The following is a 13559-nucleotide window of genomic DNA, read 5'->3' as shown; positions in this document are numbered from 1 at the left end:
CGCATTGTTCTCGCGGTATTGCCTACCTCTCGCGAGATTCGGCCGACGTCATTTTTAGCGCGGAGTTTGTTGGCGGAAAGGCGTCGAACTAGTCAAATGTTTTGTTCTCTTTGTATTTTAGCACTATTGTGTCGCGTTTTGTCTGTAAAAAGTGTATTAACCACTTTTCCCCCACCCCCCGAACATTTTGTTGAAACTTCAAAGAGTAGAGGTGAATACTTTTCAGACAGCCGTTGACCTCGAACAAATGCGGTGAGTGTTTGGAGTTTCCTTGTTTTTATAAGCTGTTCACAGTCTATGACGGAACTTCGCCAGCAGTAACCTTAACATACATTTTAATTTTGGACAAAATATTAATTTTAACCTTGCATGGTTAGCAGTTTCAGCCACTTTCTTTTCAGTCGAGATGATTACTTTCACACCTCACTGTTTAGAGCAGTCAATGTTGTCCCTTTCAACTCATTGATTGTGTTTGTTGTCAAGATGGAGACTCCTGTCTGTGCTGAAACCTTCCCAATAGACGGATGTGTCAAATCTACCAGCAAGAAGAGTAAAACCTCAAGTGAGTTGAAATTTTTATGACTTAAAGGCCTACTGAAATGAACGCTGAAAGGATTTAGTAGAGAACATCGACGATAAAGTTCGCAACTTTTGGTCGCTAATAAAAAAGCCTTGCCTATATCGGAAGTAGCAGACGATGTGCGCGTGACGTCACGGGTTGTGGAGCTCCTCACATCCTCACATTGTTTATAAACACAGCCACCAGCAGCAAGTGCAATTCGGACCAAGAAAGTGGCGAGTTCCCCATTAATTTGAGCGAGGATGAAAGATTTGTGGATGAGGAAAGTTAGAGTGAAGCACTAAAAAAAAAAAAAAGGAAAAGAAAAGTCGACGGCTCCAGGCGGCGGCAGTGGGAGCGTTTCAGATGTAATTAGACACATTTACTAGGATAATTCTGGAAAATCCCATATGTGCTTATTGTGTAAATAGTATTTTAGTGAGATTATAAAGTCATACCTGAAAGCTAAATGGCTGCGGTGAACGCCAGTGTCTCGTAGAGAAGCCGAGGAGCCAAGATCACAGCTGCCTTTTTGAGCTGCAGGATGAGGTCGCATAATCCACTAAAGTCTCCGGTAAGAGCTGACTTAATATCACAATTTTCCCATCCAAAAACCTGCTGGTTGACGTAGAGAAACATGTTCGCTTGACCGCTCTGTATTAAAGCTTCACAACAAACAAAGAAACACCGGCTGTGTTTCGGTGCTAAAGACAGCTGCAATCCACCGCTTTCCACCAACAGCATTCTTATTTATAGTCTCCATTATTGATTGAACAAATTGCAAAATATTCACCAACACAGATGTCCAAAATACTGTGAATTATGCGATGAAAAGACGACTTTTAGCCGTAAGTGGTGCTGGGCTAATATGTCCCCTCCAACCAATAACGTCACAAACACGCGTCATCACACGCGTCATCATTCCGCAACGTTTTCAACAGGAAACTTCGCGGGAAATTTAAAATTGTAATTTAGTAAACTAAAGCGGCCGTATTGGCATGTGTTGCAATGTTAAGATTTTGTCATTGATATATAAACTATCAGACTGCGTGGTCGGTAGTAGTGGGTTTTAGTAGGCCTTTAAATATGCAATGCAGTTGACCAGAACATTCACTAAATCAGCTTGTAACTTGAGATTTCCGACAATGGCTTTTATTTCCCGATATCCCGATATTGTCCTCTCTCAATTACCGATACTAATACATACAGTCGTGGAATTAACACATAATTATGCTTAATTTTGTTGTGATGCCCCGCTGGATGCATTAAACAATGTAACAAGGCTTTCCAAAATAAATCAACTCAAGTTATGGAAAAAAATGCCAACATGGCGCTGCCATATTTATTATTGAAGTCGCTAAGTGCATTATTTTTTATAACAAGCCTCAACAGCTTGGAATTTGAGACATGCTCTCCCAAAGAACATATTTATTTATAAATATATCTTGAGAGATCATTGACAAAATAAACATGGACCTGTGCACTAAATCCCTTCCAAAAAAGAAGCACATAAGCAAATAAGCAGTCAGGGTCGAAATTGATATGAACATGCCAGCTCTTTTGCACGTTTAAACCCTTTAAATTATACAGTATGCTACATATTAATATTGTACATATTGCCGTCTTTGATCATTTTTCCTGTTTTTCTCCAGGGAGTGTGGAGTCTGACATTGAATCGCTCTACAAAGCTGTTCCTCAGCTTGCCAAGACTTTTCGCATCATTGAAAAAATTGGAGAAGGTACATGGTTGATAGTATTTCCAAATGAATGACACATTGCTTTGTTTTAGAAAGTATCACACTTTTAATTACTGTATAACACTGATATTTAACTTGCGGCCCCAGGGGCCAAATTAGTTCTGTTAATGACACCATGCTGTCTACTAGGGCTGGGCGATATATCGATAAATGAGATATACCGCGTATATCGATATATACAGTTGTTTTTAGCTGCGGGCATTACACTACAGGCTCTTCCCACTCCTTTTTGTCTCTCCTTCTCACAGACAGCAAGCGCAAAAACTTACTTTATGTATGTCGCATACTGTCACGCCACTACAATAGTTTAAAACAAATAAAGTGCACTTTTGTGCATGATGTCGCACAAGATATTTCAATAACTGTCAGATAAAAATGAGCTGCATAATAGGAAATCAAATCACAATGTGGTAAGTTACTAAGGATGTTTTTTTTCTTTATGTGGTTGACTATTTCTTTCATACGGTGTTAAAGTGGAAATTTTTGCCTCGGCATTTTGTTGTTGGGGCACCAAATGGAAATGTTGAAATGCGGAGTAAGCACTCTTCATTCTCTAGCAGGTGACTTTTCAAATGATGCTACATATTAGCAGTAATGCTACTTTTTGTAGCAACGCTTTTGCCCCACACTTGACAAATTAAGGTTGTCTGTTCGACATATTTCCACTTGAAGCCGAACCACCGCCAGACGATGGACCCCCTGCAGTTTTTCTTGGGAATTAGTTCTTCCTTCATTTGTTACCAGATTCAAATTTTCCTTCTCTCATTTCACCACTCGCACCACAGCTCACGTTACCCATGCTGCTACCTCTCTGCTCCGCGAGGGCGTATACGTATGTGACGTATGTAAGAAGGTGCGCTTGCTGTCTGAGAAGGAGAGACAAGAGAGAGTGAGAAGAGTCTGTAGTATAATGCCAGCAGCTAAAAGCAACTGCGTGATAACGTATACTCGAATATCACGATATAGTCATTTTCTATATCGCACAGAGACAAACCCGCGATATATCGCCCAGCCCTATTAGAAATATATAACCTTGTGTTCGAACAATGTGGCACAATGTTGTTTTCAGTCCTTGATGCGTGTTTGTGTGCACAACTAGGTACATTCAGCTCCGTCTACCTCGGTGAGGCTCGGATGCGAGACGGCAGCAGGGACATGTTTGCCCTCAAGCACCTCATCCCAATTAGCCACCCGACTCGCATCGCTGCCGAACTCCAGTGTCTCACTGTTGTGGGGTTTGTTTACTATTGTTACAGTTCTTTATTCTCTCTCCTAAAATGATCTTGAACCCTAAGAACACATCACAGTCACTGTTATTCTTTTCAGTGGCAGGGAGAATGTAATGGGCGTGGAGTACTGCTTCAGGAAGGAGGACCATGTCGTGATTGTCATGCCTTATATGGAACACCAAGCGATAGTAGTAAGAAACACACTCAGACATGTACAACTTGCGTAGAGGTGTTACTATCTTTCGCTTAGCACTTAATGTAATCATCCAATTGGCATAAGTGGCCATGACACATTTGGAAGAAGTGAGGAAAAACTTTCCTTTAGAACCTTTTATTTAACCAGATAAGAAACCCATTGAGATCAAGATCTCTTTCACAAGGGTGACCTGGCCAAGAGCTCAACAGCACATTTTACAGGGTAGTTTCAAAAAAGTAATATGTTAAGACATACATTTTAAAATACATAAAATAGAACTGTAAAACAATAAAGATGTACACCTTTTAAAAACACAGGCACTGTGCAAACGTCTCTCGCTGTCTGTCCCTGAGGACAGAACGGAAGGCTCCAAATGGAAGTAGTTCAGTGAGTTTCAAATTCGTCTTTAATGCATTCCATGCCATAGGGCAGGGATTGGCAACCTAAAATGTTGAAAGAGCCATATTGGTCCAAAAAAAAAAAAATAAAATCTGTCTGGAGCCGCAAAAAATTAAAAGCCATGTTACATACAGATAGTGTGTCATGAGAAATAAATTGAATTAAAAGGACTTAAAGAAAACTAAATGACTTCAAATATACTAACAATTGAGGCATAATAATGCAATATGTACATATAGCTAGCTTAAATAACTTGTTAGCATCAATTAGCTTGCAGTGACCAAATATGTCTGATTAGCGCTCCACACAAGTCAATAACATCAACAAAACTCACCTTTATGCATTCATGCACAACGTTAAAGTTTGGTGGACAAAATGAGACAGAAAAAGAATTGGCATGAAACAGTAAGTTATACATGTAAACAAACTATGGTGAGTTCAAAGACCGCCAAAATTAGTAGGACAAAACGGCGCTCGCCAAATACTCCAATCAGTGAAGCATGTTTAATGTAAATAGTGTGCTTTGTAACAATTAGGGAGGTTCATGTCATGTTTTTCCTCCTACAGAAACCATATTAAAGTAAAAAATATATTTTTCATATTTTTTCCCCTTACCTTTTTCCATTTTGTCATACATTTTTGAAAACGCTCCAGAGAGCCACTAGGGCGGCACTAAAGAGTCGCATGCGGCTCCAGAGCCGCGGGTTGCCGACCCCCGCCATAGGGGCAGCAACGCCAAAAGCTCTTTTGTCAAATTCAGTCCGTACTTTGGGAACAGTTAAAACATACAAATTGTCAGAGCGTAATGCATAAGAGATGCTTTTTCTTTGTAACAAAGAAAAAACTTTTTTTGCTTATTTGCATAGTTTTTTTTTTTAAATGTCACAATTACTTCTATTAATACTACCGGTAAGTGCCTTTAGATTGGGGCGGAGCCACAGCAGCATTCACTGCTCGGAGACAATAACCATCAAAACATACTTTCATGACAAAGTCGTGTCTTCACTAGATTTATTGCTTGTTACTTTTTTGAAGTATCTACAAGCTATGATTACTTGCTAAATTATCCTCCGAAGTTGCTAAATTAAAAACACCCATTCCTCCTAAAGGGCCTTCTTTGGACTAAGTGTGCTAGAATATTATTATGAGCGAGGGCGAACGGGTAGCTGATGTTTGGAAAGTACTGGCAGGTGCAAACATAATGTGCTTCAATGTAACTTGTCGAATATGTACAACACTAATCTTGGTTAGAGATTGTCAGTAAAATCTATATTGCAATATATAATATAGTATTCTGAGATGAATACATATATTTAACCAGAAATGTCTCATTGATATTAAAAAATTGTTTTCAAGGGGCAGCAAAAGATACGGTTGCATACAAATACCGTATTTTTGGGACTATAAGGCGCACTTTTGAGGAAACAGACACACATTTTAAATGACTCTGCAATCAGTGGGGCCCCTCAGTACATCACAGCCTTGTTATGCCCCTACACCAAAGGGCGCAGCCTCTGGTATTCAGGCCAGGCTCTTCTAAAAATTCCGAAAACTCGTTTTAAAAGCCGTGGAGACCTTGCATTCCTGGCTACAGCTCACAGACTCTGGAACAATTTGCACCAGTCCCGTCGTGATCTTGACTGTGTTGAAACTTTTAAGAAACATTTGAAAACTTCTCCTTTTAGTAAAGCTTTTAGTTAATGCAACTTTTAACTATAATTTTTAATCACCTTTGTATCCTTTTTATGATGTTGCCCCTGTTGTTTTAAATTGAATTGTTGTTTTACTTTACCTATGTTTTGTACAGTGCTTTGTGATTTTATCAGTGAAAAGCGCTATATAAATAAAATTGACTTACACCCTTAAAATCTTTGAATTTACTCAAAACTCGACAGTGCGCCTTATAACCCGCCTAATGTACGGAATAATTTTGGTTGTGCTTACCGACCTCGAATAATAAGTGTCACCAGTAGATGGCAGTCACACATGAGAGATACGTGTAAACTGCAGTAGGATGGCAGTCAGGCATAAGAGATACATGCAGACTGCAATATGACTCAAGTAAACAACACAAAAATTGTATATATTCCATTGAAAATCTAGAACATTAAAAATAAAACCAATATAAAAATAAATATGATTAAAAACCATTTTTAAAGGATAAAACCAATTAAAACAATAAATAAAAATCAAAATAAAAAAAAACCACTGAGGACCACACAACTCACGTAGTGTTAAAAGCCAAAGAATAAAAGTGGGTCTTAAGACAAGACTTAAAACACTCCACTGTGGGAGCAGTTCTAACATGGAGGGGCAGAGTGTTCCTGAGCTTAAGGCTGACCACAGAGAAGGCCCTTTCTCCTCTGGTTTTAAGTCTGGTCTTGGGCACCACGAGCTAGAGCTGTCTCTTGGACCTCAGAATGCGCGCAGGAGTGTAAATTTGGATGAGGTCCGAGATATACTGAGGTGCCAGTCCATGTAAAGCTTTAAAAACAAACAGCAATGTTATAAAATCAATTCTGAAATGAACAGGGAGCCAGTGCAGGCTCTCAAGAATTGGGGTTATATGCTGACGTTTCCTGGCCCCTGTTAAAAGTCGTGCTGCCGCGTTTTGGACTAACTGCAACCGGGAGAGAGCTTTTTGGCTAATGCCAGCATAAAGTGCATTGCAGTAGTCCAGGCGACTTGAAATAAAAGCATGCACGACTTGTTCAAAAAGGTTAAAAGATAAAAACGGTTTTACCTTTGCTAAAAGGCAAAGATGATAAAAACAAGATTTTAAAACGCCGTTGACTTGTTTGTCAAGTTTAAAATCACTGTCTATAGTGACGGCAAGGCTGGTGACCTTGTGTCATGTGCAACATCATGTTGCATGCGCTACAGTATGTGAAGTATGTAAGAAGGTGCGCACATTTTACGTCTCACTGAGAAGGAGAGACAAGAAAGAGTGAGAAACGCCTGTAGTGTAATGCCTGCAGCCAAAAGCAACTGCCTGAGAACTAGGGGTGTGGGAATCGCGATTCTCACGTTAAAGTTAAAGTACCAATGATTGTCACACACACACTAGGTGTGGTGAAATGTGTCCTCTGCATTTGACCCATCCCTTTGATCAACCCCTGTTGTGCGATTCAGAATCGATTCTCATTTTTAAAAAATCGATTTTTTTTTATTTTATTTGATCTTATTATTTTTATATTAATCAATCCAACAGAACAATACACAGCAATACCATAACAATGCCATCCAATTCCATAACCAAACCAGACCCAGCAACACTCAGAACTGCAATAAACAGAGCAATTGAGAGGAGACACAAACACGACACAGAACAAACCAAAAGTAGTGAAACAAAAATTAATATTATCAACAACAGTATCAATATTAATTATAGTTTCAACATAGCAGTGATTAAAAATCCCCCATTGACATTATCATTTGACATTTATTTAAAAAAAAGTACAATAGTGTCACAGTGGCTCACACTTGCATCGCATCTCATAAGCTTGACAACACACTGTGTCCAATGTTTTCACAAAGATAAAATAAGTAATATTTTTGGTTCAATTAATAGTAAAAACAAATTTACATTATTGCAATCAGTTGCTAAAACATTGTCCTTTACAATTATAAAAGCTTTTTACAGAATTGTACTACTCTGCTTGCATGTCAGCAGACTGGTGTAGATCCTGCTGAAATCCTACGTATTGAATGAATTGAGAATCCTTTTGAATTGGGAAAAAATCGTTTTTGAGTCGAGAATCGTGTTGAATTGAAAAACAAAATCGATTTTGAATCGAATCGTGACCCCAAGAATCGATATTGAATCGAATCGTGGGACACCCAAAGATTCACAGCCCTAGTGAGAACGCATAATCGAGTGTGCGATATAGAAAATGACTATATCGTGATAGAGACAAACCCGCGATATATCAAGGATATTTGATATATCGCCCAGCCCGAGGAAAGGCATAATTTTGCATAGCACTCTTCCACTTGATATCTTTTAGTTGTACACTCAATACAGCCATGAGATTGTGTTCTTCTTGTGTTAACTAGGATGTCATCAGGTTGTTGAGCTTTGAAGAGGTCCGTCTGTACATCTACCACCTGCTAAAAGCCCTACGACACATCCACCAGTTCGGTGTCATTCACCGGGACATCAAACCAAACAACTTCCTCTACAACAGAAAAGCTAAGACGTAAGTTGTCGCACAGCCAAAAAGATGAAATGGAGGGACATGCTGTACTTTGTTGATGTGTGTGTGCAGGTTTGCTCTGGTGGACTTTGGCCTCGCTCAAGGAACAGCAGACACTCAGATCGAACTGCTCAAGGTGGTCAGACAGAAGCCATCGCAGCCAAGAGCTGGAAGTTCCACAGAGAGACGAGACAAAGCCCCACCTAAACCTTCCTCTTCCGCCACAGCCTCACACCAATCCACAGCTAACGCACCTTTCCCCCCCTCCTCCTCTCCCACCATAACCACACCGGCCACTCGGAAAGTATTGATTAAAAAGTCACGATCCATCGCAATCACAGCAGGCGCTTCTACTTCTCGCACAAAGCACACAAAGGTGTCGTCTTTGGAAATTTGGGATACTGTCGCCGTGTTTGTCATTTCATCTGCACTTTTCCTGACTCATGTTTGTTTGCGTTAGGATTTATTGGGAATACGTAAATCACAGAGGCCGGTGTTTAGCGAGAGGAACCTGAACAGCTGCACTTCAGCCGCCTCTACCACCAAGCAGACAAATAGGACAGAAGTAAGACTATTTTCTACACCTCAAACTGCAACACGCATGAATTTTTTCTCTTGCCTTCTACTTGTAAAGTCTGTGAGACCGGGGGACCTGTCAAATCGAAGGTTGCCTTCAGCTCGAGGAGGTCCAGCTAGTGTCAGAACACATAAACTTCAACGAACCGCCCAGCAGACTTTCACCTGCTCCTGCTTCCAGACGGACCGGGTCTGCAACGTTTGCCTGGCCAGGTTTGGCCAGTTGTGTTTGTTTGTGGCGGCAGCATTCTGTTTTATGACACCCCTTGACTTGCTCTTCTTGTGCTTCAAAGAAAGCAGCAAGTGGCTCCAAGGGCGGGAACACCAGGCTTTCGAGCTCCAGAGGTCCTCACCAAGTGTCCAAACCAAGGAACTGGTGAGTGGGTTTTAAAAAAAATAAACAAAAAACTAAATAGGGTTTTGCTGTTTTTTTTATTTTTATTTTTTTTTACATTTTTGATATTTTTTTCATCCAACAATGTGTCGGGCCAACAAAACTAAAGCTGCGGGCAGCACTTTGGACGCCCCTGTGTTAATGTTTTTTGCATGGTCAGATTGTTCTTAGGTTTAAAAGGCGTGCAACTGTATGCAAGACATGCAATTTTTCCATCAAAATTGAAAGATCAAGTATGTTAAGTAGGAAAGATGAAGTGCTTACCGTATTTTCCTGACTATAGGGTGCACTTCCAATGAATGGTCTATTTTTGATCTTTTTTTATATATAGGGCGCATTAAAGGGGTCATATTTAATTTTTTTTCTAAATGTAAAACATTTCCTTGTGGTATACATAACATGTATTGGTGGTTCTTTGGCCAAAATTTTGCATAGATGATGTTTTACAGACCATCTTCAAGCTGCTTTCTGATAATCGCTTTAGGATACACCATTTTGTGGGCGGTCTTATTTACGTGGCTCACCTTCGAAAGCGTCGTTTGTCCGTCATCTTTGTTGTAGCGGTGTAGCGTGCAAGGACGGGAGTGGAAGAAGTGTCTACTCAGTGGCCTAGTGGTTAGAGTGTCCGCCCTGAGATCGGTAGGTTGTGCGAGTCATACCAAAGGCTATAAAAATGGGACCCATTGCCTCCCTGCTTGGCACTCAGCATCAAGGGTTGAAACACCATAAATGATTCCCGGGCGCGGCACCGCCGCTGCCCACTGCTCCCCTCACTTCCGAGGGCGTGATCAAGGGGATGGGTCAAATGCAGAGGACATATTTCACTACACCTAGTGTGTGTGTGACAATCATTGGTACTTTAACTTTAGAAGATGGAGCTAACTGTTTCAATGAGATTCAGACTTTAATTAAATCAACAACGGAGCAGCATCTCTTAATCCGTGTCTCACCTGTGCAATAACATTGCCGGAAATGTGTCCCGTGGAAAATCGTCAGACCAGAACTCTCTAATAACCAAAGTTCCGTGGGTGAATAATGTAAACTCACTACACCGGTATGTTTTAGTGCTTTCATGGTGAGTTTACTGACAGATAGATATAAGTAAGAACTTTACACTACTTTATATTAGAAATGGCAACAGCGGAGGATGAATGTCCCATAACAAGAAAATTGAGAAAAAGAAGAAACTTACTGACTACAAAGGTGGAATGGCGCACATTTTCAGGACTTATGCAGATCCCAAATTCAGATCAGCAGGTACCAGAAGGTAAGAAAAGTTGCTTTTACATAATATTGCGAAACAGAACGCCTGATAATGTCTTACCTTATACACACAGCATAATAATACTTGTATGCTGAAGCACAGTACAATCCTTCAAGCAGTGTGGCTTCATAGCTTTCCAAAGTCGTACTAAAACAATGTAATGTTCTATATTTACAATGGAACCTATCAAATTTTAGTGTTGTTTACTTGAGTTATACTGCAGTCTACAAGTATCTCTTATGTGTGACTGCCATCTACTGGTCACACTTATCCTTACACCATATACCAAATAAAAGAGCTTCCAGGTCGTTAAGCACAACTAAAATTATTCCGTACATTTGGCGCACTGTCCAGTTTTGAGAAAATGAAAGGATTTTAAGTGCGCCTTGTAGTCTGAAAAATATATTAGTAAGTAAGATGAATTGCTATTTAATACACATACCGTATTTTTCGGAGTATAAGTCGCTCCGGAATATAAGTCGCACATGCCAAAAATGCATAATAAAGAAAGGAAAAAAACATAAGTCGCATTTTTTCGGGAAATGTATTTGATAAAACCCAACACCAAGAATAGACATTTGAAAAGCAAATTCAAAATAAAAAAAGAATAGTGAACAACAGGCTGAATAAGTGTACGTTATATGACGCATATATAACCAACTGAGAAGGTGCCTGGTATGTTAACCTAACATATTATGGTAAGAGTCATTCAAATAACATAACATATTGAACATGCTATACCTTTACCCAAAAATCTGTCACTCCTAATCGATAAATCCGATGAAATCTTACGTATCCGTCTAGTCTCTTACGTGAATGAGGTTCAATTCCCACCTAGTACCAACCTCGTCACGTCCGTTGTGTCCTGAGCAAGACACTTCACCCTTGCTCCTGATGGGTGCTGGTTGGCGCCTTGCATGACAGCTCCCTCCATCAGTGTGTGAATGGGTAAATGTGGAAGTAGTGTCAAAGCGCTTTGAGTACCTTGAAGGTAGAAAAGCGCTATACAAGTACAACCCATTTATTTATTTATAACCCATTTAATAATATTATTTGATATTTTATGTTAATGTGTTAATAATTTCACACATAAGTCGCTCCTGAGTATAAGTCGCACCCCCGGCCAAACTATGAAAAAAACTGCGACTTATAGTCCGAAAAATACGGTAATTTCCAGGCTTCCGCAGTCCATGTAAAACGATGTGGCGGGCCAGGTCTGGTCCCCGGGCCGAGAGTCTTACACGTGTTCTATAGAGCAGTGGTTCTCAAATGGGGGTACGCGTACCCCTAGGGGTACTTGAAGGTATACAAAGGGGTACGTGAGATTTAAAAAAAAAAAATATTGTAAAAACAGCAACAATTCAAAAAACCTTTATAAATATATTTATTGAATAATACTTCAACAAAATATGAATGTAATTTCATAAACTGTGAAAAGAAATACAACAATGCAATATTCAATGTTGACAGCTAGATTTTTGTGGACATGTTCCATTAATATTGATGTTAAAGATTTCTTTTTTGTGAAGAACTGTTTAGAAATAAGTTCATGAATCCAGATGGATTTCTATTACAATCCCCAAAGAGGGCACTTTAAGTTGATGATTACTTCTATGTGTAGACATTTTTATTTATAATTGAATCACTTGTTTATTTTTCAACAAGTTTTTAGTTATTTTTATATCTTTTTTTTCAAATATTTCAAGAAAGACCACTACAAATGGGCAATATTTTTCACTGTTATACAATTTAATAAATCAGAAACTGATGACATAGTGCTGTATTTTACTTCTTTATCTCTTTTTTTCAACCAAAAATGCTTTGCTCTGATTAGGGGGTACTTGAATTAAAAATATGTTCACGGGGGTACATCACTGAAAAAAGGTTGAGAACCACTGCTATAGAGGTTGAAATGGAATATATGAGCAAAAATCATTGGATTGGAAAATAAAACTGTCAATCCTTCACTGTGTCTCATGCTGCACTCAGCCATCGACGTGTGGTCAGCGGGAGTCATCCTGCTCTCGCTGCTAAGCGGACGCTACCCTTTCTTCAAAGCCAGCGACGACATGATCGCTCTCGCGCAGATCATGACAATACGAGGCTCCAGAGAGACCCGACGCGCGGCTAAAGCGTTTGGTGCGTACGAACATCCGTAATCGCATAGTCAAGATGACGACTTGGTCGAAAACTTGTGTGATGAACTTCCTGTCCAGGCAAGGCGGTGCTTTGCAGTCGGGAGCTTCCTCGGGTGGATCTCCGGGAGCTCTGTGAGACGCTGAGGGGGCGGAGACCATCACCGGATGATGAAGTCCCGCCAGTCACAGATGGTAAAGACACAGGCAAAGGTAGCACGGGTAAGACTCCTGCACCGCTCCCGAAAGGCCAGGATCCAACACCAGGGGAGAAACCCTGGTCAGGGCTGTGTGATGAGAGGGGATGGGACAAGGTACCTGATGAGGCCTACGACTTGTTGGACCGGCTGTTAGATCTCAACCCCAATAGCAGAATTACAGCGGCTCTGGCCTTGCAGCACCCACTGTTCAAAGGCCTGTAAAGCAATTTTACTTCGGTGTTGGTCTGTTTCTTATTGGTACCATTGGTAAATGCAGCTGTATAATTTATTACTACGCAGGGAACATTGTTTTACTCCTAATAAAGTTGAAAATTACTTTAAAAAATTGCCTAGCTGGGATTGTCATGTATACAGTATTATGGGGGTTTTATATTCCAAGACCATGTGTAAATCAGGGGTTCTTAACCCTTTCGACTTCAGGGCCCAATTTTTCCACTACATTAGGTCCTGAAGCCAACTCAAATATTATCACTGAATTCCCCTGGTAATCTTACTCTTGATTTTATTCGTATTTAATCATTTTATCTAACCTATGAACAGTTTAACAGAGTATACCTCACTAAATGATATGAAAACATGTGTTTATCACAGACTATTTCAAGGCTTAGGTCAGGCTGATTTCAAAATCTATAC

The 13559-nt window shown here is 40.0% G+C and overlaps 1 protein-coding gene across 3 annotated transcripts; it reads left to right on the top strand.

Annotated features, from left to right (window-relative positions):
• Nucleotides 1-13251, top strand: cdc7 (cell division cycle 7 homolog (S. cerevisiae)). 3 transcript variants are annotated; one of them, XM_061919868.1, is made up of 12 exons: nt 2-252; nt 484-562; nt 2212-2298; nt 3416-3551; nt 3643-3736; nt 8197-8339; nt 8409-8472; nt 8797-8901; nt 8971-9125; nt 9206-9288; nt 12560-12709; nt 12787-13251. In XM_061919868.1, exons 2-12 carry the CDS (start codon nt 484-486, stop codon nt 13125-13127), a joined length of 1437 nt encoding a protein of 478 aa, XP_061775852.1. In that variant the 5' UTR covers nt 2-252; the 3' UTR covers nt 13128-13251. The 3 variants fall into 3 exon arrangements, with proteins under 3 accessions (XP_061775850.1, XP_061775852.1, XP_061775851.1); XM_061919867.1 differs by having other exon boundaries at nt 8409-8712; XM_061919866.1 differs by having other exon boundaries at nt 1-252; nt 8409-8712; nt 8797-9125.
• Nucleotides 13252-13559: the final 308 nt, after the last annotated feature.

Source organism: Nerophis ophidion, linkage group LG14, assembly GCF_033978795.1.
Source record: "Nerophis ophidion isolate RoL-2023_Sa linkage group LG14, RoL_Noph_v1.0, whole genome shotgun sequence".
In the NCBI taxonomy this organism is placed as follows: Eukaryota; Metazoa; Chordata; class Actinopteri; order Syngnathiformes; family Syngnathidae; genus Nerophis; species Nerophis ophidion.
The sequence above is the reverse complement of the archived record's forward strand: the minus strand, read 5'-3'. Positions and strand labels throughout refer to the sequence as shown.

Coding starts and splice junctions, on each gene's coding strand:
- cdc7 (XM_061919866.1), top strand. CDS start 484: ATGGAGACTCCTGTCTGTGCTGAAACCTTCCCAATAGACGGATGTGTC. Junction 563..2,211: donor CAAGAAGAGTAAAACCTCAA/GTGAGTTGAAAT, acceptor GTTTTTCTCCAG/GGAGTGTGGAGTCTGACATT. Junction 2,299..3,415: donor CATTGAAAAAATTGGAGAAG/GTACATGGTTGA, acceptor GTGCACAACTAG/GTACATTCAGCTCCGTCTAC.